At 33.5% G+C, this 25,650-nt stretch overlaps 3 protein-coding genes and 1 non-coding gene across 4 annotated transcripts; 1 reads left to right on the top strand and 3 right to left on the bottom strand.

Moving 5' to 3' along the window:
• Positions 1–4,807: 4,807 nt before the first annotated feature.
• LOC120277821 (cytochrome P450 81Q32-like) lies at positions 4,808–6,518 on the top strand. Its single transcript, XM_039284656.1, has 2 exons — positions 4,808–5,698; positions 5,868–6,518. The coding sequence occupies exons 1-2, from the start codon at positions 4,808–4,810 to the stop codon at positions 6,489–6,491; spliced, it is 1,515 nt and encodes a 504-aa protein (XP_039140590.1). The 3' UTR covers positions 6,492–6,518.
• Positions 6,519–19,009: 12,491 nt separating this feature from the next.
• Positions 19,010–19,142, bottom strand: LOC120278354. The gene has a single exon (XR_005541688.1). It is a non-coding gene; the product is annotated as a small nucleolar RNA Z247 (small nucleolar RNA).
• Positions 19,143–21,210: 2,068 nt separating this feature from the next.
• LOC120277822 (secreted RxLR effector protein 161-like) lies at positions 21,211–21,606 on the bottom strand. The gene has a single exon (XM_039284657.1). The coding sequence runs from the start codon at positions 21,604–21,606 to the stop codon at positions 21,211–21,213; it is 396 nt and encodes a 131-aa protein (XP_039140591.1).
• A 2,256-nt stretch (positions 21,607–23,862) lies between these two features.
• Positions 23,863–24,948, bottom strand: LOC120277824. Its single transcript, XM_039284658.1, has 2 exons — positions 24,220–24,948; positions 23,863–24,087 (listed from the first exon to the last, which is right to left on the bottom strand). Exons 1-2 carry the CDS (start codon positions 24,946–24,948, stop codon positions 23,863–23,865), a joined length of 954 nt encoding a protein of 317 aa, XP_039140592.1.
• Positions 24,949–25,650: the final 702 nt, after the last annotated feature.

Here is a 25,650-nt window from a genome sequence, read left to right on the forward strand (position 1 = left end):
GTGACTGTGATCGAGCATGTCCAAGCTTGTCCGGGTGCTTCTTCTGCATGTGTCTGTTGAATGTGTCATATCCTCCACCCTTACAATGTTTAAATTTGAAACCACAATAATTATATTTACCATGTGTTACAATGCCATCATTATTATACAATTTTGTAAAATGAGTTTTAAAAATGTTATATTTGAGGGCAATTTCGGTGGAGTTGGTTGTTTGTCCGGTTTGTGAGGGTTCATCAATCGGTACCGATTGTTCCATTGGGCTCTCAAAATCTTCAAATGGATTGCTTTCTTGAGTAGGTGGTGTGGGAGTGGAAGCCGAACCAACAACATTTTTTCCTCTAGAGCATCTACCACGTGAAGCCATATTGCAATATTTAAGAATTCAACAACTAATTTCATTCAAGTCTTCAACAAATAATTTCATACAAATATCAACAATACAACAATTTATTTCATTCAAGTGTACAACAAATAAATTTCATGCAAATATTTACAAAAAAAACCACATGTCTACAAATATTTACAAATAATAATTTCTTGCAAATATTGAAAAAAATACACAAGTCTACAACTAATAATGAAATAAATATCAACAATACAACAATTTATTTCATTAAAGTGTACAACAAATAAATTTCATGCAAATATTTACAAAAAAACCACATGTCTACAAATATTTACAAATAATAATTTCATGCAAATATTAAAAAAAAAAATACACAAGTCTACAACTACTAATGAAATAAATATCAACAATACAACAACTAATTTCATTCAACTGTACAACAAATAAATTTTATACAAATATTTACAAAAAAAAAACTAAGTCCACAAAAATAATAATTTTGTTCAAGTCTATAAAAATAATTTCATGAAAATATTTTAAAAAAAACTCTATGAAAACTACAAATAATAATTGCATGTACTTTTAAAAATCCCACAAGTTCAAAATTAATTTCATTCAAGTCCACAAAAAATAATTTCTTGCATTTTTTCAAAAATACCACAACTCTAAACTAATAATAAAAATAAATATCATAAATACAAAAAAAAATAATTTCACTCAACTTTACAAAAATAATTTCATGCAAATATTAAATAAAACCAAGTCTACAAAACCTACAAATAATAATTGCATGTACTTTTTAAAAACCCACAAGTTAAAAATAATTTTATGCATTATTTTAAAAAAACCACAACTCTAGACTAATAATAAAAAAAAATATCATAAATATAAAAAAAATAATTTCATTCAACTCTAAAAAAATAATTTCATGCAAATATTAAAGAAAACCAAGTCTACAAAATCTAGAAATAATAATTTCATACATTTTTTTTTAAAACCACATGTTTATACTAATAATAAAAATAAATATCAAGAATACAACTAATAATTTTGTTCAAGTCTACAAAAATAAATTCACACAATTATTTAAAAAAAAAACAACTCCATGAAGTCCACAAATAATAATTTCATGCATTTTTTGCAAAACCACAAGTCTAAACTAATAATTAACATAAATATCAAGAATTTCAACTAATACTTTAATTCATGTCTACAATAATAATTTCGTCAAAATATTTATTAAAAAAAAATCAATCAAAACTACAAATAATAATACAACTAATACTTGCATGATTAAAATAAGACAAGCCTATAAAACTATAACTAAACATAAAAACAAATAAATCATTACCAACCTTCTTAATTGGGGACTTCCAAAATGTAAATAATTAAGAGAAAACCCAAACTTGCACCACTTCAAGTCTACAAAACTCTAACTTGTAATATTAAGCCTTGATAATAAACTCCAATAATCCAAATAATTAAGCTCCAAGATTCCAAATAATATGGCTTGAGAGAGTAAGATTAAGAGAGGATGAGAGTGAGAGAGTTGGGAAAGAGTAATAATTGGTAAAAACTAAATAACATGGGGATAGGGGGTATATATACAAATTTATAAGAATTTTTTTTAAAAAAAAATCTGACTTTTTCAAATTTCAAAAATTTGAATTAATAGCCCAATGGGTATTACAGCCGTTGGGCTGCATGCCTCCAACGGTCACCAACCCGCAAATTGAATAAAACTCAATTCTTATATTTTTACACGAAGAAATTGTTTTGAGATATGATTGAGAACCAAAATTTTAGATAATAGCATCTATATATATATATATATATATATGCGAAAATGAATTGTATCTTTCACTTTGATAAATTTCTTCTTATTCAAGTTTACAATACTAATTCATGGCTTCTAGATGTTTGACTGAGTAAATTGAAGATTTAGCTACAATAATTATTAGTAATGCTTGATTAGTGACTGAAAGTGGGTGAATTCGTTGCTATTTTTTTTATCAGAAGCATCTACGAGAGTGAATCCTACATATGGAGCACGCCAACTTTATGCCTTCTAGAAGGATGGTTGGAAACTTCAACGATACATTTAACTTCATTAATCCTAAGTTAATTAACATGCGATGGTGTGTGCTTCTTTGTAAGTGTTTCAATGTGTGTCTTTGGGAGTGCTCTTAAATAATAAAATTATCATTAAGAAAATATTAAACAGAAAGTTGGATATAATATATATTTTTTCCATTAAAAATCCATTATATATATATATATATATAAATGTAGAGTTTGTTAAAAGGCTAAATTTTTTTTACAATATTATGCACCACGTATCCATTTTTTCATATGGAGAGGAGCACTTTAATTATTTTACTTTTAAAATAATTGATTTCCTAATATATATATATTTTTTCAATTATTTGTTCTATTTTATTTTATTTTATTTTTTGGCACAAATATGAATATGAATTGATAGTGCAGATTGCATATGAATACGGGTGAGGGTTGATGTAAATCTATATTGGTTGGGACTCGTTACTATCACGACGTCTAGCAAGAATTGAACGAGGAATATTTGAGCGTCACATAAGCACCTTTTGCAATGGGATCAAACACTTCTTAAGAATGTTTGAACGAAAACTCAAGAAAGTCGTGCCATGCTTATACTTCTCCCGCCTTTTCATTGACAAAATGAAGGAGAATGAAGAACGAATGCAATATTAATTAAGAGGACTCATCACTTGACTTGAAATTAACGGAACATTTGTTGAAATTTCTTGAGTTTTTTTTTCTCGTTCCATGTTTTGTTTTCCATCTCTCAAGAAAGAGTATTCTCTACCCTTTCTTAACCTATGTTTAAATCTAGACGTTAATTATTGATAACTGTAAACGTGGATTCAACTAAAAAGAATATTGAAAAGTTCGCCTTTCCTATGTTTATACATATCCATTAAACTATTAATCTACACAATAAATGTAATTAATCTTTAATTTCTCTTTGGTAATCATTTGATTTTATTTGGATTGAATAATGAGAAGAATAGTTTTTTTATTTCATCGAACATCTCGCTCAATTTTTAAAATGCACAAATTTCATTTGACTTTCTCATTTAAAAACAACTTGGGTAATTAAGGATAAAAGAAAACATGTGTTTATATCTAATGTCATGTAATTCTTAGTAATTAGTTATGTTCTTTGCTTCCATTTTGATGTTTATATATAAAGTGCATTATAATCGGCACGCAAGTCCCATTTCTTATTTTAATACTATATCCATTTAAAAAAACCTACATAACGATAAAGCTTAAGTAATACGAGAAATATAATTATCATGCTTGAAGTATTAATTTAACTAATGTCTACATATCATTTTAATGTGAAAACAAATCTCCATTGCCCAAATTTAGAAAAATTTTCATGTATTAATTCAATATTTAAACTTCTTCAAGTATAATTCCTGCAAATACATTTTGTTCATTTTAAAACTAAATGTACAAGAAAATAATGATATAGTTTATTGAGTATATGCTTCTTTGGCAAACCAGTTAATAGTTTCATTTGACTATCTATGAATTGAGTAACAAGAAAAATAGTTTTACATTTTATTAAACATGCATTATGTTAAATTTTTATAATGTACATGCAATTTGGTTTCATCATGTGAAAGCAAATTTGATACATATAAGAACATTTATTTATATTTAATACCATGTAAATCTCATTTAGTTATGTTATTTATTTCTATTTTAATATTTAATACATATGATGCAATATCATTATCCACACAATTAAAAAATTATATAAATTTCAAATGATACATGGATTATCATAATTATGATGTTTGAAATAGTGAATTAATATCTGAATATGATGCGGAAAACCAATCAAATTAACTGTTCAAATTGGCAAAATTTTCATGTGTTAATTAAACCGTCAATGACGTATATAAGTTCTCCAAAGAATTAATCAATTTAAAACAAAATTCGAGAAATTTTCTACAGATTAAATCAATAGATAATATCTTACTTGATCAATTCAAAATTAAATTTAGAAAAATTTAGATGTATTAATTCAGAAAATGACATGCTTTATAATCCCTCCTAAGAATTTACTCAAATTCAAACTTAAAATACAAGCAATTATGACACATAGTTTCTTTAATATATATACATAGTTAACCAAGTATACAAGTCAATAAATTATTCTATCCTCTACTCATCTCACTAATGAAATAATTAGTGTGGGTTTTAAACTTTGCTTTCTAATAAAAAATTCTATCATTAATGAGAGGAAACGTCAACAATTCATTTGGAGATAATTTCAACGCCACTACCAAATCTAAGTTTTCTACATTCCATTTTTTAATTTAGCACGCATTCACTCATCTTCTATAAATTCCTTGTGGCACTACAAATATTAACATAAGAAGAAAAGAAGAACGAAAACTTGAAACAATGAATACTTTGGTGTTTTATGGTGCAACCATAGCTTTAGCAATTATCATATTTTGGAGGTTGTTTCATGGAGTTAAGAAAGAAGAAGTTCACCGGAGGAGATCAAGAGCACCACCAACCATTCCAGGGTCTCTCCCACTTCTGGGACACCTTCATCTTATGAGACATCCGGTGCACCAACGTCTCGCCGGCTACGCAGCCTCTTATGGCCCCATCCTTAGCCTGCGCTTCGGCTCTCGTCCTGTACTCATTGTCTCTTCAGCGGCCATTGCTGAGGAATGTTTAGTTGCTAAAGGCACTGCTTTTGCCAACCGTCCCCAGCTCACCTTCTCTCAAATCTTCGGGTATGACTACACCGCCGTGGACGTAGCCCCTTATGGTCCTCATTGGCGTAGCCTGCGACGTATCATGGCACAAGAAGTTCTATCTCAGGCTAGGGTGACTTCCTTTGCTGGTGTGAGGGAAGATGAGGTTAAGGGTCTTCTTGGCAAACTTTGTAATAATCCTGGGAGAGTGGCCATGAGGGCTTATCTCTATGATTTAACGTTCAATTTCATGGTGAGGATTGTGATGGGGAAGAGGTATGTTAATGGAGGTGGAGAAGAAGGGAGGGAGTTTAGAAGGATTGTGGAGGCGGTGTTCTTTTTGAGTGGGAAACTTTGCATGGATGACTTCTTGCCTTGGTGGGTGGCGAGGTTGTTTGGAGGTGGTTTGAAAGAGAGGATTGTGAAGTTAGGGAAGGATATGGACGAGTTGCTGCAGAGCTTGATGGATGAACGACGACAGCGAAGGAAGGAGGTGGAGGAGATGGCAGTGATCGATGTCTTACTTGGGTTGCAGGAGAAGGATCCAGGGTTTTGCTCCGACGTGATCATCAAAGGGATTCTTTTGGTATGCATGCATGGCACTATATTGCCCATTTTACTACTACTACTACTACTATTATTATTATTATTATTGAATCTACCAGAAGTTATTAATTAATACGAACTTATTAATTGAGAACATGAATATAATTGACTCATGATCTTTATTTTCTCTGTTTTTTTTGTACATACAGACTCTAATATCAGGAGGGACTGATTCAGTAGCTGGAACTTTAGAATGGGCATTAGTTCTGCTGCTTAACCATCCAGAAATATTAAACAAAGCAAGAGATGAAATAGCCATGCAAGTAGGCACTGAACGTTTGGTCACAGACACAGACCTCCCTAAACTCAGTTATCTTCACAAAATCATCAAAGAAACTCTGAGACTATTCCCAGCATTTCCTGCTCTCCTCCCTCATGAATCATCAGAGGACTGCACCATCTCTGGTTTTGATATCTCCTCCGGCACAGTGCTCCTTGTTAATGCTTATGCCATTCATAGAGACCCTGAGCTTTGGAAAGACCCACTCAAGTTTGATCCAGAGAGGTTTGATTGTAAGGTTGGAGACCAAGGGAAAGACTTCAAATACATAGCTTTTGGGTCTGGAAGGAGAGGATGCCCTGGGGAAGGGTTTAGCAAAAGGATGTTGATGCTGACTTTGGGGTCTTTGATTCAGTGCTTTGAATGGGAGAGAATTGGAGAAGAGCTTGTTGATTTAGATGAAGGTGAAGGGTTTGCTATTCCTAAGGCTAACCCTTTGGAAGTTATTTGCAAACCAAGGCCACATATGCTCCATCTTCTGTCCCAACTTTAACCAACTATATCTGTGGAAAAATCTTGCAAATGTATTCACAAGATGAAACAAATTAATAATTGTAATCTCCCTTGTTTTCACTGTTTTTGATTACCTATATTGTTAGAGTAATTATTAATTATTTAAGAAAATATGAATTTGAATATTTAAATTTTGGGATCGGGTGCAAGTAGCTCAACTTTTGTATTGAATCAAGTTTACAAAATATGTTTGTTTGGTATCCGGGAAGTATAATCATTATTAAATTATCAAATAAAGAATAGTACTTGTATTAATTTCTCTTTCTAATATATATATATATTATTACCTAAATGGTAGCAAAATTGAAACATATGATTATTTAATTATCAAGATAACAAACCACGACATGCCAAAACATTTTTTTTTTTTTTTTGAAAAAGGTGGATAAACCACTGTTTATTGAAAATAAGAAGAACACACCAGTAAAACAAACAACAAAGAAAAACAGAGCTAAGAGTTTTCACAAGAAGTGTAGAGCTCAGAAATAGAAAATACAAGAGAGCAAATAAAAAAGAAAACAAGGTAAGGCAGCTGGGAAAAGGAAGAAATCCGACTGTAGTCACAGGACAATCCGAGCTGCGGAGTGGAGTAGATTACTCCTGATTCAGTTGAGAGTCAGTGTTGCCGATGTAGTCTTCAGTCCGAGCGCTCAGGAAGTCGAGGGAGCGCTTAATCTTCAGAGAAGCTTCGTTGAGATTTTGCTGATTGGGAAGAGGAGCTGTAGAAATCCAAGCAACCATCATATTAGAAATTTTGAATAAATTATGAGTAAAAGGTAAAGCAGTGCATTGGAAAATGCGCATATTTCTTTCAAGCCAAATAATCCAAATAATGGCTCTAGAAAGTAAATCCCACAGCAGTCTAATGTTTGAGTGTAATGAAGGTATCCAGTTGGTCCAGATGATTGAGACAACATAAGGTAAATCTGGTAGCTCAAGGGCGTTAGAGAAGAAGGACCAAATACGGTTAGAATAAAAACAGTCCAAGAATAAATGTTCCACTGTTTCTGAATCATTATGATAGAGAAAGCAAGTGTCAGTGGCATTAGGATTGCACCCCTTTCTAAAGAGGTTTTTTAGAGTATGAATTTTGTTGTCCCAAATAAGCCAGCAAAAAAGTGTAATTTTGCTTGGACAATGAATTTTCTAAAATTTAGGGTATAGCGGACATCGTAATCCTCCATCAATTAGAAATTTGTAGAAGGATTTAACTGAGAAAATGCCGTTCTTTTCAAGTGTCCTGGTAGAGGAGTCTTGCTGATCTTGATTACAATCTGGAATTAAGCTTAAGAAATTGGCTAAATCTGCTCGTGAAACAGTATGAAAAAGATTCTCAGCAGAATTGCGAAGGCATGAGAAGAGTCTTAAGGAAATCCACTGTTGAGAACAGTCGTTGATAAGGGTTGGCCAAAGATCCTTAAGAGCATGTTCCCCTAACCATCTGTCAAACCAAAGAAGAGTATCATTGTCATCTTTAACAGTTTTGGTAATACATGATCTAAAAGATGGAAGGGAGGTAATGACACCGGCCCAAAAAAAGGATTTGTTCCTTGGAGGAGTATGAAACAAAGTTCCAGGTAGGTTAAAGGTGTAATTGGATCTGATGATTTTGGCCCAGCACAAGTTAGAATTAGTAGTGAGTTTCCACCACCATTTTCCAAGAAGGCAATATTGAATTCATGAAGGTTGAGGATTCCCCAACCGCCCATGGAACGAGGCCTACAAATCCGATTCCAAGCAACCAGTCTACCTCCTTTAGAGTTCAAGTCAGAACCTTTCTAAAGGAAGTCCCTACGAGTCTTATCAATTTCTTTAATAACCCAAATAGGGAGTTTGAAGACTGTCATCCAGTAAACAGATATTGTGGATAGTACCGAGTTGATAAGTGTAAGTCGACCCCCCAGGGATAAGTAAGTGGTTTTCCACGAGGCAAGTCTCACTTGGATGGTCTGAATGAGTTTATTCCAATCCTGACACCTGGATCATCTACCAGAGAGAGGGACTCCTAAGTAGGTAATAGGAAGGCAGTCTCTGTTGCAGTTGAGAATTGCTGCAAAGGAAACATTTGGTTGGAAACCAAAGTTTGTTGAGTAAAGGCAGCTTTTCGAGAAGTTAATAGATAAACCAGAGGCTCCTTCAAAGAGGTAGAGGATTAGTTTGATGATGTGAAGGTCATCATTACCGCCAGCAGAGAAGATGATGAGGTCATCCGCATATTGAAGATGACAAATTTTTTCATCATGGTTAAGCTTAACCCCAATAAGGACATTGGATCTGAGAGCGTGGTGAAACATAGCACTAAGAACATCTGCCGCTAAGGCAAAGAGGAAAGGCGAAAGAGGGTCTCCTTGTCTGAGGCCTTTTTTGCAGTGAATGTAACCTTGAGTGGTGCAGTTGATAAGGATCTGGGCCTTAGCAGTTTTAAGAATGGTATGAATCCAAGATAACCACCGGTTACCGAATCCTCTAGCAGCAAGAATATCAAGGAGGAAATCCCAGTTTAAGGAGTCGAAGGACTTAGCAAAATCAACTTTGAAGGCATGACCAAGAGATTTCCTTTTTTGGAGATGAAAAATTAATTCGTGGGCTGCTATGATGTTATCAGCTATACATCTATCTTAATGAAGCCGCACTGAGAATCATCAACTAAATCATTGATCACCAAACTTAGCCTAGTAGCAAGAATCTTGGAAATGGTTTTGCAAGTGGAATTGATTAGACTAATCGGTCTAAAATCAGAAACATCAGACGGAGCCTTATTTTTAGCAATTAGTGTAATATGAACCCAGTTAATCCTTTCAAGGTTAATTGTGCCATCAAAGAAGTCTTGGCAAAGATTGACGACAGAATCATGAAGTGTGGTCCAGTGTTTTTGAAAGAAAAAGATTGGAAAACCATCTGGACCAGGAGCTTTGTCGGCGTTCAAATCAAAGACAGCATTTCTGATCTCTTCCAAGGAGAACGGCCGCTTAAGGGAAGAAAGATCAACATGCGTTTTATAATTGAAGAGGTCTATATAGGTAATGTGTATAATTAATGTGGTAAAATTGTGAAAATTAATTAGAGACATAATTATTTGGATAGTAGAGCATAATGTTTATGAGGTAAGTTATTCAATAGTTTAATCCAAGGATAAACTTTTCTATTGATGAAAAGCTTTATATATATATATATTAAAAAAGTATTATTTAGTTTTTATGTTTATTAATTAATTTAAAAAAAACAACCAATGACCTTCTTTTCTCTCAACGTTCTTTTTGTAATCACTTTTATAGACCTCACATTGTGTGTGCATGCCTCTAATTCGTTTTTCTTGTTCTTAGATTTTCATATAAAAAAATTGTGTTTATCAATATAAAATTTCTCACTTGTTTGTTTACACATAAACTTAAATTTTAAAATTAGTAAATAAATAAATAGAACTCAATTCATGCTCTTTCTATTTAAGTTTATAACACCAACTTAATGTCTTCTAGAAGGATTCGTTGACGGTTGGTCCAGCAAACAGATGCTGTAGCTTCTAGAATTGTTAATGCTAGGTCAGTGGGTAATAATTAATCAATTTGTTACTATAGTTTTCAATTGTTAATTTGTTTTGTATATGTATATATTATTGATTTAGTTGGATCTCATTGGTAATAGCCGGATTAAAGTCACATTCTAAAAAGCTAAATCAATTTTGTGTTGAAACTAAATGATCATGTATAACAAGCCACTAGTAACCTAGTACCAATGTTTATTATTATTTTTGGACCCAAATATTATTTTTTATACTGTTTAACTAGGTATGAGGGTCCCATGTGAGAAGTGTTATATCAATTTTCTCTATAATTGAATTATATGGAATATATATTACTAACTCGGTTTAATTTATGAAAAATTTTCAAGTGTGCATGTAACATTATTTTTATCGAGTCATGTGATATCTGGCCGGATTAATAAATTTTTAAATGATCTATAAATTACTGTAATTATTGTGCTATTATACATGCTTATGTTTTAAAAGGGTGATGTTTGCCATCTTTGTCTAAAACGGTGTTTGAAGATTTGAGTTTTATTAGTATCCCAATAATATTTTCTCTTGACCACCGCTTAATATATATATATATATATATATATATACTATAGCATTTATTTTTCATTAATCATCTATTTAATTAAAGATTCTAATTACTTTGGGTTGGTGATGGAATATTTTAATATGAAACGTAAAATAAGTAAACAAAAGCATACCAAAAACATATTATTATAAATAATTAATTCAAAGGCTTGAATTTTGTGCAATTCTTTAAAAGTCTTGTGCCTAGTGTTGCGTTGACGAAAGTATACAAGACTTATCTTGGCATTTTTATAACTTTTCATTATTTTCAAGACACAGGTGGTGTTTAACTTGTATTCCTATTTATCAATTAAAATTTTTTAAAAATTATATTCATAAATCATCTCATAAAAAACTAATATATATATATATATATATATATATATATATATATATATATATATATATATATATATATATATATATAACTATATATATATATATATAGTTATTTTTTAAATAATTATTATATTAACTCCAAACTTTATTCCTTATGATAATAACTATATTTATAATTTTAAAATTGAGAATTTAAATATGAAATTTATAATATATACATAATTGTGACCGCCTAGTTTGAGTTTTTTTAAAATAAATAAACTACTAATTTATTAAGCTGAGAGTTGTATTTTATTTTATTTTTTAAATCAAAGATGAAGAGTTTTAGGCCTTAAAAAAATAATTATGTATTTTAAAATTATGCATCTAAATCTTTTGATTTGTTTTTTGAATATATCATGATTTAAAACTGTTAGTTCCGCCGGTGTGGTTTGTGAGTTTTAAAGAACACTCAAGTACTCATAGATCTCACACAAACCATCAAAGAAAGTTCACACAAACAAAACAAGAAGGAGACACATAAAATTGGTAACCCAGTTTGGCGTCCACTCGCCTACGTCTGGGGGGCCAAGCCCGGAGATAAACAATTCACTAAAAGAGGTAAAAATACATGAGTACAAATACTTGCCACTCACACTCTCAATGAAGATCACTACCCTCTCTAGATTGTCTAGTGCTCGCCCACTATCCTCCAAGAGACACACTTACAATCTACAAGCAAGGTAGCTTATATAGACGCCTCAACGTCCCAAATATAGCACATACCTCTTTTAGAATCTCCGCGGCTACTAATTTAAAAATCTTCCGAAATTAGCTGTTGCAACTCCTGTTGTAACATAAGTTGCAACATGGCCCTGACTGCTGACTTGACTGAGTTTTGGTTACGTTGCGGACGTAAGACCCATCAACCTCCCGATCATGCTTAGTCTGAGTCGATGCAGCCAAATCTCCCGATCCCGACTGTCGGCAATTAGCCTACCTCCTCAGTTCCTCATCACGCAGTCCCCTCGCAAGGGGCGCACGTCCTTGTGCGTTTTCCATGAAACTTGCCAAACTTAGTCTTCAATCTTCCAAGTTTGGTCTTCAAAGATTCTCCAAACTTGATCTTCAATTCAGTCTTCATTCACACCATGAATAGATCTTTCTTTAATTAAGCTCCACCATATTTAGTATTCAATCATATCTCTTTAAGCATGGTCTTGATATGATCTTGTAATGCATTGCCAAAAATAACTCCACCAAGATCTTTAAGATAGCTTCACCATGATCTTCAAGATATTTGCCTCCATGTTATAGATTTACTAGAAATAGCTCCATCAAGATCTTCAAGATGTTTGCCTTACACTCCAAATCTCCTTGCCATGTCACAATGCTTGCCACATCATCAATTTGCTTTGTCACCTTAGTTGCCACGTCACTTGGTCTAGGTGTCAAATCATGCCAATTAAATAGTGTGATTGCACTAATAAAAACTATAGATTGGAAATTTTCGGCATATGAAAATTACATGTATATCCTTTCATAAAAATAAATAATTAAGAATATACTTTCACTAGTCATATTGTCTTATGTATTTTACAAAATGCTCGGGTCCTTTTACGGTTTTTTTTAATATTATATTTCAAAAAATTACTGAAATATGCACATTATACATTATTCACAAAATACGTATTTCAGAACAATCATTACTTTTTTTAATTAATGCACTTATACGTGTAAAACTTTTACCTTCTTTTTAATATTATATTTATTATTTACTTTTTTTTTTGTTTTATAACGGTTTTTTTAAATGTTATATTTACAGTTTAATCCTTATAAGTTTCTAATTCAAATTCTTTTTTACATCTCTATTTAAATTGATGAGTGTACATTGTTCAAATATTTCATATATATTTGTACATTCATTTGGCATGCATTAGAACTATAATGTGAAATTCGATGCTAAATATCGTGTGTTTTGCATTAATAGGCTTAGGGCAGTCCTTAAAGGTGAGAGAACTCCAAAAGAAACAGTTTAGACCGAAAACAATGAAGTTAAAGCTCTCATGATATTATTAGAACAAGGACAAGGTAAACTGGGTGGCTTACGGTCAGCTTACGATCAGCCTTACAATCGTAAGCACAGTCCAGAAGATCTTACAGGTATGCTTGTGCCTGTAAGGAGGATTCAAAGTCAATTCAGAGGACCTTACGGGTAAGGTTTACACCTGTAAGGATGTACGTAAGGACCATCCAGAGGAGTTTACGACCACTGGTTATGCTCGTAAGGGCATTCGTAAGAAACAAACAGAGAAGCTTACGGCCGTAAGCTGGACCGTAACATATTCAGAAGACCTTATGGATGAGGCTTACGGTTGTAAGTGTGCCCGTAAGGCTCACGACTATCTTCTCCAGCTCCCTTACGTTTTTGTCCTTACGCCCGTAAGTAGCTTGTAAGCAGTTGAGTATAAATAGAACTTAAGAGGATTTTTAGAACATTATCTATTCTGTCTCTCTATTATTTTGGGGTGATTATTCGAGGCGAGATTGAGGAAGAGAAAGGCCGAATCTCCAGTACCTTAGGCAAGATTTGGAGAGGAATTTGGCTCGGCATTCAAGGGGATTAGAGATCGTAGCCGTCAAGCTCATCTTAGCGGCGTGCGTAGAAGCTACTCTTATTTTTTGCTCCGTGACTCTCCATCCTAGAAATTAACAAGGGGGTTTTCATGGATCCTATGTCTACTCTTATTTTTTTGTATCTTGAATGCTTATCCTCCATTAATGGAGGTCTAATTTGTAGATGTTTGGGCATAGTTGAACTCTAGGGTTTACTTTTATGACTTTGGTTGTTGGATCTTTGATGCTTTAATTGATTTTTTATTTGCAATCATATCTATTTGAATCTAATTGTGTGTTTGAATGCTTAGTTGCTAACGAGGCGAAAGCCCTAACTATCATGTTTGATGTGCTACGTGATGAGTAGAAATACCCACATAGCATAGACATGCCGTGATTAGAGAGAGTTGTGAATAAGCCTAGGTATAGTGTATTTTAGACACTCTGTCTCTGTCAATTCTCCAGAGTGAGTTGTTGACAATCTCCGTGCTCTTTGCAATCATGTGGAGTGGATTTTAGGAGAAATCACATTTATGCTCTGTATTCGGAAAGGTTGTCAGACCCGGACCGGCCCGGCCGGTTCAACCGGAAAAACCGGGAACCGGCCATGTGGCCGGCCCGGGTATACCCCATTGACCAGGGTATTAAAAAACCCTGTGTTAACCCGGTGACCCGGGCGGTTCAACCGGGAACCGGTTGACCCGGCCGGGTCAATCGGGTCACAATGTTTAATTTTTTTTACATTATTTAATAATTTATTATTATTTTCTCATTAAAAATCACAAAATCATGTATATTTATTAATATTAATTTATAATTTATAATCAATAAATAGAATTACAATATATCATAAACATACCAACAAAAATTAACATTTAAAAATAAAATATATTAATGTGTTATGTAAATACTTTCTAAAAATTTAATTTATTAAGAAAATAAAACAATAAATGAGTGTAATTTTATTATAAAAATATAAAATTAAAGTATTCTAATTAAATAAAAAATATAAGAAAATTTAAAACAAAATAAAAACTCAATTGAGATATAAGAATTAGTGAATTAAATTTCTTATTTATTTTAACAAAATCAACCAATAAACAAATAAATAAATAAATAACATCGAGAGAAGTTCGATAATTATATATTAATATATTAAATTTGTAAATATTTAAAAAATGTAAAAATAAATGACATAATTAGAAAACTCTACTGTATATAAGGTCATTTATCAATTTAAATATCAAATTTGAGTATGTTTTTATAATATAATTATGGGTTTAATATTATATTTGCTTATTATTAATTATTATTATATTTTTTATATTTAATTATTGACCCCAGTTCAACCCCGGTTAGACCCGGTCGAACCCATTGACCTCTAACCCCTGGGCTTAGCCGGGTCATTGCCCGGGCCGGGTCTGACAATCTTGGTATTCGGATTAGGGGCAATCTCTCTCTTTTTGGGGGAGATTATCTACTTAAGAGATTATCATTACTTCATGGTGAGGTTTCATAGAGTGTTAATGCTATTGTGTGGATGCCTGTATCAGCTCTGCACCTATTCAGTTACTGTTCGCCTGAAAAATCGAGGTTTATTATAATTTTGGAAACCTCTCGGTTCAAATAAAATTGCATACCTAGACAACTTTTGCCCTATACTTCATAACCCTAGACAGATATTATGCTCGGACATTGTCTCTTCCCTTGATTTCCCTCTGGTTTTATTTCCCATATTTTCTAGTTTTCTTTTAGCTTTGTTTACACCCACCACTTCACTCGTTAATTAGGCTAATTTTTAGATTTAGAGTTATTACTTGTATTCACCTCCTTCTCTGTGGCCCGACACTCTGTAGTTCAAGTACACTTTATTACGCGATCGGACGTACACTTGCGTGCGTCCTATCATAAATTTTGATAGTTAAATTATACCACCATTAGATATTATAACAGTCAAATTTGTAATGATAAAAAATTATAATGACAAAATCTGCAGTTGTTAGTAACTTTGATAATAAATTATGCAATTATCAGAATTATGGCGGTCAAACCTATAATCGTCATTAATTATAACGATCAAATCCGCAATAGTCAAAAATTACAACCGTTAAATTTGTAACTATCAGTTATTATGACAGTGAACCTTTCAATTGTCAGAAATTATTATGTTCAAACTTGCAAACATCAGAAATTATGATGGTCAAATCTGCAAACATTATAAATTATGAGGGTCAAATTTGGAAAAATAATCACAGCGGTCTTAATTAATCAGCAAAAGTATTATTTATTATTATTAAAATAAAAATAAAATATTTTTATCAGGAGTTATAGAAGAAAAAGAAAAAAGAATCAAGTAAAACACATAAAGATGTGGTAAGGATAAGTGTAATGAATTGTAATACTTAAATGGAGTTGCGAGGAAGAGTTTTAATTAGAAAATTTATAAAGATTAAAGCGTAAATTTCACATTTAAAAAACTTGGTTATAAAATTTAAAAAAAAAAAAAAAACACACAGTATACAGTCTTTCGTGCTTTAAACTTTTACACATGACATGTATGAATGCATTAAATTTTTTTAAAAAAAGTACACATTGTACCTAAATGAGTATTTTAGTAAATAATATATAAATAGCTATCTCGATGTTTTTTAAAAAATATAATATTTAAAAAACTCTCTTTACTTGTCTTAGTTTAGAAGCTTTTTTTTGTCCTTTATATATGTCCATTTAAAAAATTTGTGACATTTTAAATAAATTTTTTTTCTAAATTTACCATCTATATATACTATTAAAGTAAATATATAAACTACTCTCAGAGTGATTCAATGGGTAATTTTAATATTTTAATTTACTTAAATATAGTATTAATAATAGAAAATTTTAATTGCATAATAGGCTTTGATTTGATCATAGGCATTAAATCCGTTTATATTAAATATTTAATAGGATGTTCTAATGAAATGGATGGTAATCTAACTGGACAGAGTTTTAAGGAAGTTTTTTAATTTTTTTTTTCATATATTTAAAGTGGCATTGATTTCATCACGTCCATTAAATTGGTTTTATATTAAATCCTTCATTTTTTTTTAAGTTTTTGGTTTAAAAAATATTTAAAAACATTTATTTGATATTTAAATAGGTTTAATATTAAATATTAAATATGATGTTCTAATCTAAACGAGTGATAATCTGATTGGAGAGGGTTTTAAGGAAGATTTCTAAATTTTTTTTTTACATATATTTAAAGTGTCATTGATTTCATCATGACCATTAAATTTTTTTTATATTAAATCCTTCTTCTTTTTTTTTTTTTAAGTTTTTGGTTTAAAAAATATTTAACAATATTTATTTGGTATTATATTAAATATTAAATATGTAAAAAAAATATAGGAGACTAATAGATAATATTATTATAAATTAAATAAGATCTTCTAATGCAAACGGAGAGGGTTTCAAACTTTCGAAAAGATTTCTCCATTGCATTATAAATATATAAAATTTAATGAAATTGATTTCATCATGGACATCAAGTTAGTTTTATATATATTAAACATTTAATAAGACATACTCATGAAAACGGATGGCCTTTGGAAATTGAAAATCTTTGCTAAATTTATTTGGACTTATTTGTTTAGAAAAGAATAAACAACATTTATTTATTTGGTATTACATAAGATATATAAAATAAAAATATTGTGTTAATAAAAAAATTATAATTAAATGAATAAAAAAAATTAACGATATTTATTTGGTATTACATTAATCGTACAACATGGGCTTTATTTTTTTTAAAAATTATAATAGTTTCATATTTATTAAATGATATAGGTTGGGTTTATGAGAAAAATGAACAGACAATTGTAGAAGAAGATGAAAGATCTAAAATAAAAGAAATTAAATAATGGTGTTAACATATATTGCCCATATTCTAATAAAGATGAATAACAATTCCTTTTCTTGGTATAGGTTTGTTTTTCACATAAGTGTCTATAATATTATTATTTAGTTCATCATAGTTTTTTTTATTGTTCAATCATTTGTTGTTTGGTTGTGTTTTTTTATTATAAATATCAAATACTTTTAAAGTACATATATAATCTGCTATTTATTAATTATAATCAATTAAGATATTTATTTTTTTAATTTAATATAAATCATCTCAACTATCTTTTTAAAACTAAAAATAATAAATCAAAAATATTTTGTATTTTACTATAATTCTTAATCATTTCTATTTCATGTCTAAACTACTTTTTATTGTATATTATTTAATAATGTATTTCAAAAATACTGAACATTTTTAAGGTTAATTTAATGTTTTTATTATAAAATTATTAAAAGTTTATTAAAAGTTTCTTTAGATTTATTTGTATTGTATATTTTTATTTGAGGTCTTTAAATATATTCATTTCTCAATACTTAATCTTCAAACTTTGATAAGTTAATTTGTTTAAAAAAAAATAAAAAACAAAACTAATCCAAACAAAAACCTCTGCCATAAAATTAGTAATATTGTAATTATAAATTTTTAAATTGCAAGGATATTGATGCTTAATATGTTTTAAATATATTTTTATTCAAATTTTATCTTCTTTCATTATTTTAATAGTTTCACATGTTATATTATTAACGTATAAAAATAAAATTTACAATCACAAGGTGGTGCAGCAATTATTATATTTTTAATCAATTATCTATAACAATTAATGTTTTTCAAATATTCTTTTTTTAAATCTATATGATTATACTCTAAAAATATTTTATATTCTTTTTTATTACATTTAAGTTTTTATTTATATTATTTATAATATTAATAATTTAAAAACTTTAATTGCATAGTTGTACTTATTTATTTATTTATACAATAAATGTCCATAAGTTTTTTGTAATCAAAAGTATACGACAGTCTCCATTGTATGAATTATTTAATTATATTATTTTTAAAATCTGCTCCCAAAGTGTTTGAAGAAATAAATTTAAATTTTTTATTATATTTAAGTTTTTATTTATATTACTTATGATATTAATAATAGAAAATTTTTAATTATACTTATTTATTTATGCAATAAATGTCGATTAGACCTTTGAAATCCAAAGTATAATATACAACAGTTTTTATTGTATGAGTTGTTTAATTATATCATTTTTATAATATGCTCTAGGAGTGCTTCAAAGAAAAAAATTAAATTTTTTTATTACATTTAAGTTTTTATTTATATTGCTTATGATATTAATAAAAAAAAATTAATTACACTTATTTATTAATGCAAAACTCTGATACAAAGCCGGGGAGAATGCCTAGTTTATATTTAATATACTTGGATAAACTTTGGGGTGGCGCTGATCCGGAGAAGAATATATTGTGGTAGGTCCAGACTGTTGGGATTGGTGTGAACGCCTATTTGAATGATTACGAAAAACAGCGGGATTTGTCGTTGCCGGTAGTGATATAAGAGAAGCTTCTTGGTTGAGGAGTTTCTCATGGAGTTCAGTAAAGGAAATTGACGTATCACGAGCATTGATTACATCAACGACAGATTTGTACTCATCACGGAGTCCCTCAAGAACATGATCAATAAGATCCTCATCATCAACAGGCTTCCCAATAAGAGCAAGTTTATCAGCATGAATTTTGATGGTTTGCATATAGTCACTAATTGATGTGGAGCCCTGGGAACATTGTTTGAACTGAGTCTTCAGTTGTTTAATATGACCACGAGATGGCTTGGCATAGGTCTGAGCTAAGGTTTGACATGCATCAAGAGAAGTGGCGATGCGGGCAATAAGTGGTTGCAATGAAATGGAGAGAGCACCAAGAAGAGCGCTAAAGATAAGACGATCTTGACACTTCCATGTGGTGTATGCCGAATTGGGTGATGTAACACCATTGACAATAACGGTGGGTGGTGGTGAAGGATGAGTGCCATCAAGGAAGTGATAAAGATTATGACCTTCAAGCAAAGATTGGATTTGAAGGCTCCATGTAACATAATTGGTTGAGGATAATTTGGTGATGTTGGAGAGATTGATGGTAAGGAGAGGATGGTGAGGATCCTGGTGGTTGTGAAGGGAGATAGGATCGTTGGTGGAAGAGGAGGCAGTGTTAGAAGCCATTGAATAGAGAGAAAGATGTTGGAAAAAAAATAATAATTAGGCTCTTGATACCATGTTGAAAATATAGAAGAGGATATTGGAAAGAATGGCTTACTTTTCTATTGATTCATATGGTATATTTATACACACGATTGTAAAGTTACAAAGATAGAAACTATCCTATAATTAAGAGATTACAACTAATTACACAATAATATAGCTAATCACAAGATCATTGGTGATTGATTGAGATCCTATAGTGATTGATTTAGATCCTATAATCAGGGGGTAATTGAGTACAAGGATTCTCTAATAGTTTCATGGAGTCAAGAAAGAAGAGGCTCACCGGAGAACACCAAGAACACCACCAAGCATTTCGTGCTCTCTCCCAGTTCTAGGCCACCTTCATCTTATGAGACATCCAGTGCACCAACGTCTCGCCGGCTACGCTGCCTCTTATGGTCCAATCCTTAGCCTGCGCTTCAGCTCTCGTCCTATACTCATAGTCTCCTCAGCGGCCATTACCGAGGAATGCTTACTTGCTAAAGACATTACTTTTTCCTACCATCCCGGGCTCGCAGCATCTGAAGTCTTTGGATATGATTACACTGTCGTGGACTCAGCCTCTTATGGTCCCTACTGGAGGAGCCTACATCCTATCATGGCCCATGAAGTTCTATCTCAGGCCAGAGTCACTTCCTTTGCTGGTGTGAGAGGAGATGGTGCCAAAGGTTTTCTTGGCAAGATATGTAGAGATTCAGGGAGGGTGACCATGAGGGTTTATCTCTCCCAGCTAACTTTTAATCTCATGGTGAGGATTGTGATGGGAAAGAGGTATGTTAATGGAGGTGGAGAAGAAGGTGTTCGTATGGAGAGTGTGAAGGTGGAGCTAAAGAAGAGGGGGTAGAAGATGAAGTTTAGGTGAAGCTCTAAACTTGATATTCAAACTTGTTCAAAAATACAATACTTGTCTCTCATATAGAGAGTGAAGACAACATAAAGCAGTCAACCAAAACAAGGTAGACTGACACAGCATAGTTAACATAAATAAAGACCTGACAAGAGCCATAACATAGCTCAAGACATGACCAGCTTCTATTCTCATGCAATATAAGTATGTAGCATTCTAATACCCACACATTTACGTGACTAGCATGCACTCTGAGTATTCTCCAATAGACCAATATGTATTCTGAGTATTCTTTAACACTCTCCCTTACTCAGAGACTTTGACTCCGAGTTGCTCAGTGAAATGAACATGTTTCTTAACTGACAGTGCATTCGTAAGAACATCAGCAACTTGTTCGTTAGTGCTGCAGTGAAGCAGCTTGATCTCTTCATCAGCAATTAAACCACGAATGAAATGGAATCTTGTGTCAATGTGTTTAGTCCGGCCATGCATGGCCGGATTCTTAGCAATTGCTATGGCCGACTTGTTATCACAGTAAATCACGGTTGGTTCCAATTGCTTCTCATTCATGTCATCTAGAAGTCATCTCATCCACATTGCTTGACACACAGCTGAAGTTGCGGAGATATACTCTGCTTCAGTGCTTGACAACGCAGTGATTTCTTATTTCTTCGAACACCACGCAACAGCAGCCGAACCAAGATTGAACACCCAACCGGTGGTGCTTTTTTGGTCATCAATCAACCCACCCCAATCATTGTCCGTATAGCCCATAAGTTTCAATTTATCAGTGCGCTCATATAACAGTCCGAGATTAATAGTGCCAGCGATGTGATGCATAATGCGCTTCACCGCTCCAAGGTGATGCATCGAGGGACAGTGCATAAACCGAGCTACAACGGAGACAGCATACATGAGATCAGGTCGGGTGTGCGTGAGATACAGTAGACTTCCCACTAGGTTTCTATATTTCCCAGCATTTGCATCTCCAGAACCATCATCCAAGCTAAGTTTTTCATTGGCATTCATAGGGGTTGGTTCGGTTTTACAGTCAAGCATGTTGGCTTTAAACAGAAAACTCTCAGCATATTTACTTTGAGAGACAAAGATAAAATCTCTTCCTTGTTTCACTTCCAAATTAAACCCAAGAAATATCTCAGTAGTCCAAGATCAGACATCTCAAACCTTTGCATCATGGTTGCTTTGAAATCATTTATCATTTCTTGAGAAGACCCCATATAGATGATGTCATCCACATAGATGCATAAAAGTAGTATGTGAGATGAACCTTGAAGCTTTGTAAGTTTGGTATAAAGAGTGGGCTCGTTAGAGCTTCGTTCAAACCCCATTTCTAAGAAACATTGATGCACCTTGCTGTATCATGCCCGAGGTGCTTGGCGTAAACCATACAAGGCTTTCCGAAGTTTGTAGACCTTCATTTCCTCTCCTTGGACTACAAAACCCTGAGGCTGGGAGACGTACACTTTTTCTTGTAGATCACCATTTAAGAAAGCGGATTTGACGTCAAGTTGGTAGATTGGCCAGCCTTTATGCGCGCCAAGGGCAAGGAGTATCCGAATGGTCTCCATACGAGCCACGGGTGCAAAGACTTCATCAAAGTCGAGCCCTTCCCTTTGAGTATAACCCTTCGCAACCAACCGAGCCTTTCTCCTATGTAGAACTCCATCAGCATCATACTTTGATTTAAAAATCCATTTGACACCAACAGCTTGCTTCCCATTTGGCAATTCAACCAATTCCCAAGTCTGATTTCGTTCAATGGACTTCATCTCCTCTTGCATGGCCATTTTCCATTCATAAGTTCGAGCAGCTTCCTCGAATGTGGTTGGATCTAGTGTTGTAATGACAAAGGAGCAAGTATTGTAGATGTCGGAGAAAGAACGATACCTGGTCAGAGAGTCATCAACGGAGTCTTCTCTCAAGGTTGGCATGGTATTGTTTGGTGATGAGCTCTCAAAGACAACAGATGTAGTACGTAGTTGGAGTGAGTTCTGTTGACTTTTCTCCTGCCGTATCAACCACCACAAACTTGGGTTCTGAGCTGGATGAAGCTGCCCAATTCCATGCAAGATTCTCAAAGAACTTTACATTCCGATTGATGGACACTTTTCCAGTGGTGGGGTCAAGCATTCTATAAGCCTTCGTGTCTTCACAGTAACCTATCAACACACATCTTTTTGTTTTAGAATCCAGCTTTTGATGAAGATGTGAGCCAATCAACACGTGACAAACGCACCCAAACACACGCAGATGGCCAACCGATGGTTTTTCACCTTTGAGAGCTTCGAACGGGGTTTGGCCTTTTACTACACTGGTGGGTGATCGGTTCAGGATGGTAACTGCAGCAGCAGCAGCTACCTCGGCCCACAGAGTCATCGGAAGATTCATCTCCTTGAGCATTGAACGCGCCATCTCAACAACCGTTCGGTTTTTTCTCTCGGTGACTCCGTTGTGTTCAGGTGTATATGGTGCCGTGAGGTTATGATTTATACCGTGAGATTCACAATATTTAATGAACTCTTGTGAGAGAAACTCCCCACCTATGTCGGTTAGGAGAGCTTTCAACGGTAAGCTCAATTGCTTCTCTTGTATTTGCCTAAACACCTTGAAGCGTTCAAAGGCGTCGGACTTCCTCTGCATAAAGTATGCCCAGGTATACCGTGAATAATCATAAGTGAGGAGAAACATATACTTGTTGCCACCCAATGATGGCGTCTGTATTGGTCCAACTAGATCTCCATGCACAAGTTGAAGTGGTGCCATTGCTCGTCGTGCTGGTCCCTTTGGAAATTGATGGCGTGTTTGTTTTCCCATAGCGCATGCTTCGCAGGGACGCACGACCGCACCCGGTGCAATGTTTGGTAGATCCTTTACAAGCTGGGATTGAGCTAGGAGAAGCAAACTCCTACTGTTCAGGTGACCAAATCTTCTGTGCCAAAGTGCAAACTCATCATCTATGCTGAAAACAGCATTAGCACATGCTATGTTCCATGCATCAAGAGGGAAAAGTCGATGCACAGTCATGCGCACACAAGCTAGGATGTTGTTGTTGTTGTCATCAATGATTGTGCACACACCATGGGAGAAGTTGAGAGTGTATCCAGTCGTCATCAACTGGCCTACACTAAGAAGGTTACGTGCCAGCTGAGGCACATACAGAACATTAGCAAGTTTGCTTACATGTCCATCTTTTGATTCAATCACAACTACTCCAACACCAGTGACTTTCAGCTTTTTATCATCTCCTAGTCGCACCATTTGTTGAGAAGAGAGTTCCAGTGTTTCAAATAGCTCCTAAGCTCTAGTCATGTGATTTGAACACCCGCTGTCGATAAACCATGTAGCAACATTGGTTCCTTTACTGTCTTGAGTAGCCATGAACAACTCTCCTTCAGTTTCTTCATCATTTCTTGTGTCTTCATCAACTAGAGCAGCCATAAACACCACTGCATCCTCACTCTCTTCGCTTTCTTTAACTTTTTCTTCTTCTTTGGCAAAGTTAGCTTTATTGTACCAGCACTGAGATTTTGTATGTCCATATTTTTTGCAAATATAGCATTGGATTGGAGGTCCCTACTTATGCTTAAAGTCTTCTTCACCAAACCTTTGTTGTTTTTGTTTGGAGTCTTCTGGTTTGTATATGGGTGTCACGGCCCTTCCCTTGCCTCGACCACGGAAGCGACCGCGAAAGAAACCACGCCCTCTGTTTTGGCCTCCTCGAATGCTAGTATCACCAAACTCACTGATCATAGCTTGAAGAGTTGCGTCCTCTTCTCCTGAGGACATGGTGAGTATGGTTTCATGTCCCTTGAGTGAGCTACTTAGCTCTTCAACAGTGAGCTTTCCAAGATCTTTGGCTTCCACAATGGAGGAGACAACATGCTTGAAAGTTGGGTTGAGACTTCTTAGGATTTTTCCAACCACAGCTGTCTCTTCCATTGATTCACCAAGAACTCTCAGTTGATAAACAACATCTAAGACTCTAGTTATGTAATCTTGGACCTTTTCACCATTCTTCATTCTCAATGTTTCCAACTCCGACTTGAGGGAGTAGAGTTTTACAGAGAGGATTTTAGAGCATCCTTGATACTCTGTTTGTAGAATATCCCATGCTTGCTTGGCTGTTTGGGCCTCTGTGATCCGAATGAGGATTTTCTCATCGACTCCTTGTTGAATGAGATACAGGGCACTTGCATCAGCATCTCTTCTCCTTTCAACAACCTCTTCTTCTTCTTCTTCACTAAAGCCATTCTCAACAATACTCCAAAGACGTTTTGACCGAAACATAGTCTTCATTTTAAGACTCCAAAGGTTAAAGTTCTCACCTTTGAAGATAGGAACACTAGTTTGGGTGGAGCTGAAGTTGACTGTGTTTTCCATAGCTCTGATACCACTGTTCGTATGGACAGTGTGAAGGTGGAGCTAAAGAAGAGGGGGTAGAAGATGAAGTTTAGGTGAAGCTTTGAACTTGATATTCAAACTTGTTCAAAAATACAATACTTGTCTCTCATATAGAGAGTGAAGACAACATAAAGCAGTCAACCAAAACAAGGTAGACTGACACAGCATAGTTAACATAAATAAAGACCTGACAAGAGCCATAACATAGCTCAAGACATGACCAGCTTCTATTCTCATGCAATATAAGTACGTAGCATTCTAATACCCACACATTTACGTGACCAGCATGCACTCTGAGTATTCTCCAATAGACCAGCATGTATTCTGAGTATTCTTTAACAGAAGGAAGGGAGTTTAGGAGGACTATGGAGGAGGTATTCTTGTTGAGTGGGAAGCTTTGCATGGATGACTTCTTGCCTTGGTGGGTGGCGAGGTTGTTTGGTGGAGGGTTGAAGGAGAGAATTGTGAAGTTAGGGAAGGAGATGGATGAGTTGTTACAGAACTTGGTGGATGAACGGCGACGGCGAAGGAAGGAGGTGGAGGAGACGGCGACGATCGATGTCTTGCTTGCCTTGCAGGAGAAGGATCCAGGGTTTTACTCTGACGTGATCATCAAAGGGATTCTTTTGGTAAGTATATGCATGGATCTATTTGAGTTTTATTTTTATTATTATTAGAAAT

The sequence above is a fragment of the Dioscorea cayenensis genome, chromosome 15 (assembly GCF_009730915.1).
Source record: "Dioscorea cayenensis subsp. rotundata cultivar TDr96_F1 chromosome 15, TDr96_F1_v2_PseudoChromosome.rev07_lg8_w22 25.fasta, whole genome shotgun sequence".
Lineage (NCBI taxonomy): Eukaryota > Viridiplantae > Streptophyta > Magnoliopsida > Dioscoreales > Dioscoreaceae > Dioscorea > Dioscorea cayenensis.

Coding starts and splice junctions, on each gene's coding strand:
- LOC120277821 (XM_039284656.1), top strand. CDS start 4,808: ATGAATACTTTGGTGTTTTATGGTGCAACCATAGCTTTAGCAATTATC. Junction 5,699..5,867: donor TCATCAAAGGGATTCTTTTG/GTATGCATGCAT, acceptor TTGTACATACAG/ACTCTAATATCAGGAGGGAC.
- LOC120277822 (XM_039284657.1), bottom strand. CDS start 21,606: ATGCTTGACTGTAAAACCGAACCAACCCCTATGAATGCCAATGAAAAA.
- LOC120277824 (XM_039284658.1), bottom strand. CDS start 24,948: ATGGAAAACACAGTCAACTTCAGCTCCACCCAAACTAGTGTTCCTATC. Junction 24,088..24,219: donor GTCGAGGCAAGGGAAGGGCC/GTGACACCCATA, acceptor ACAAAATCTCAG/TGCTGGTACAATAAAGCTAA.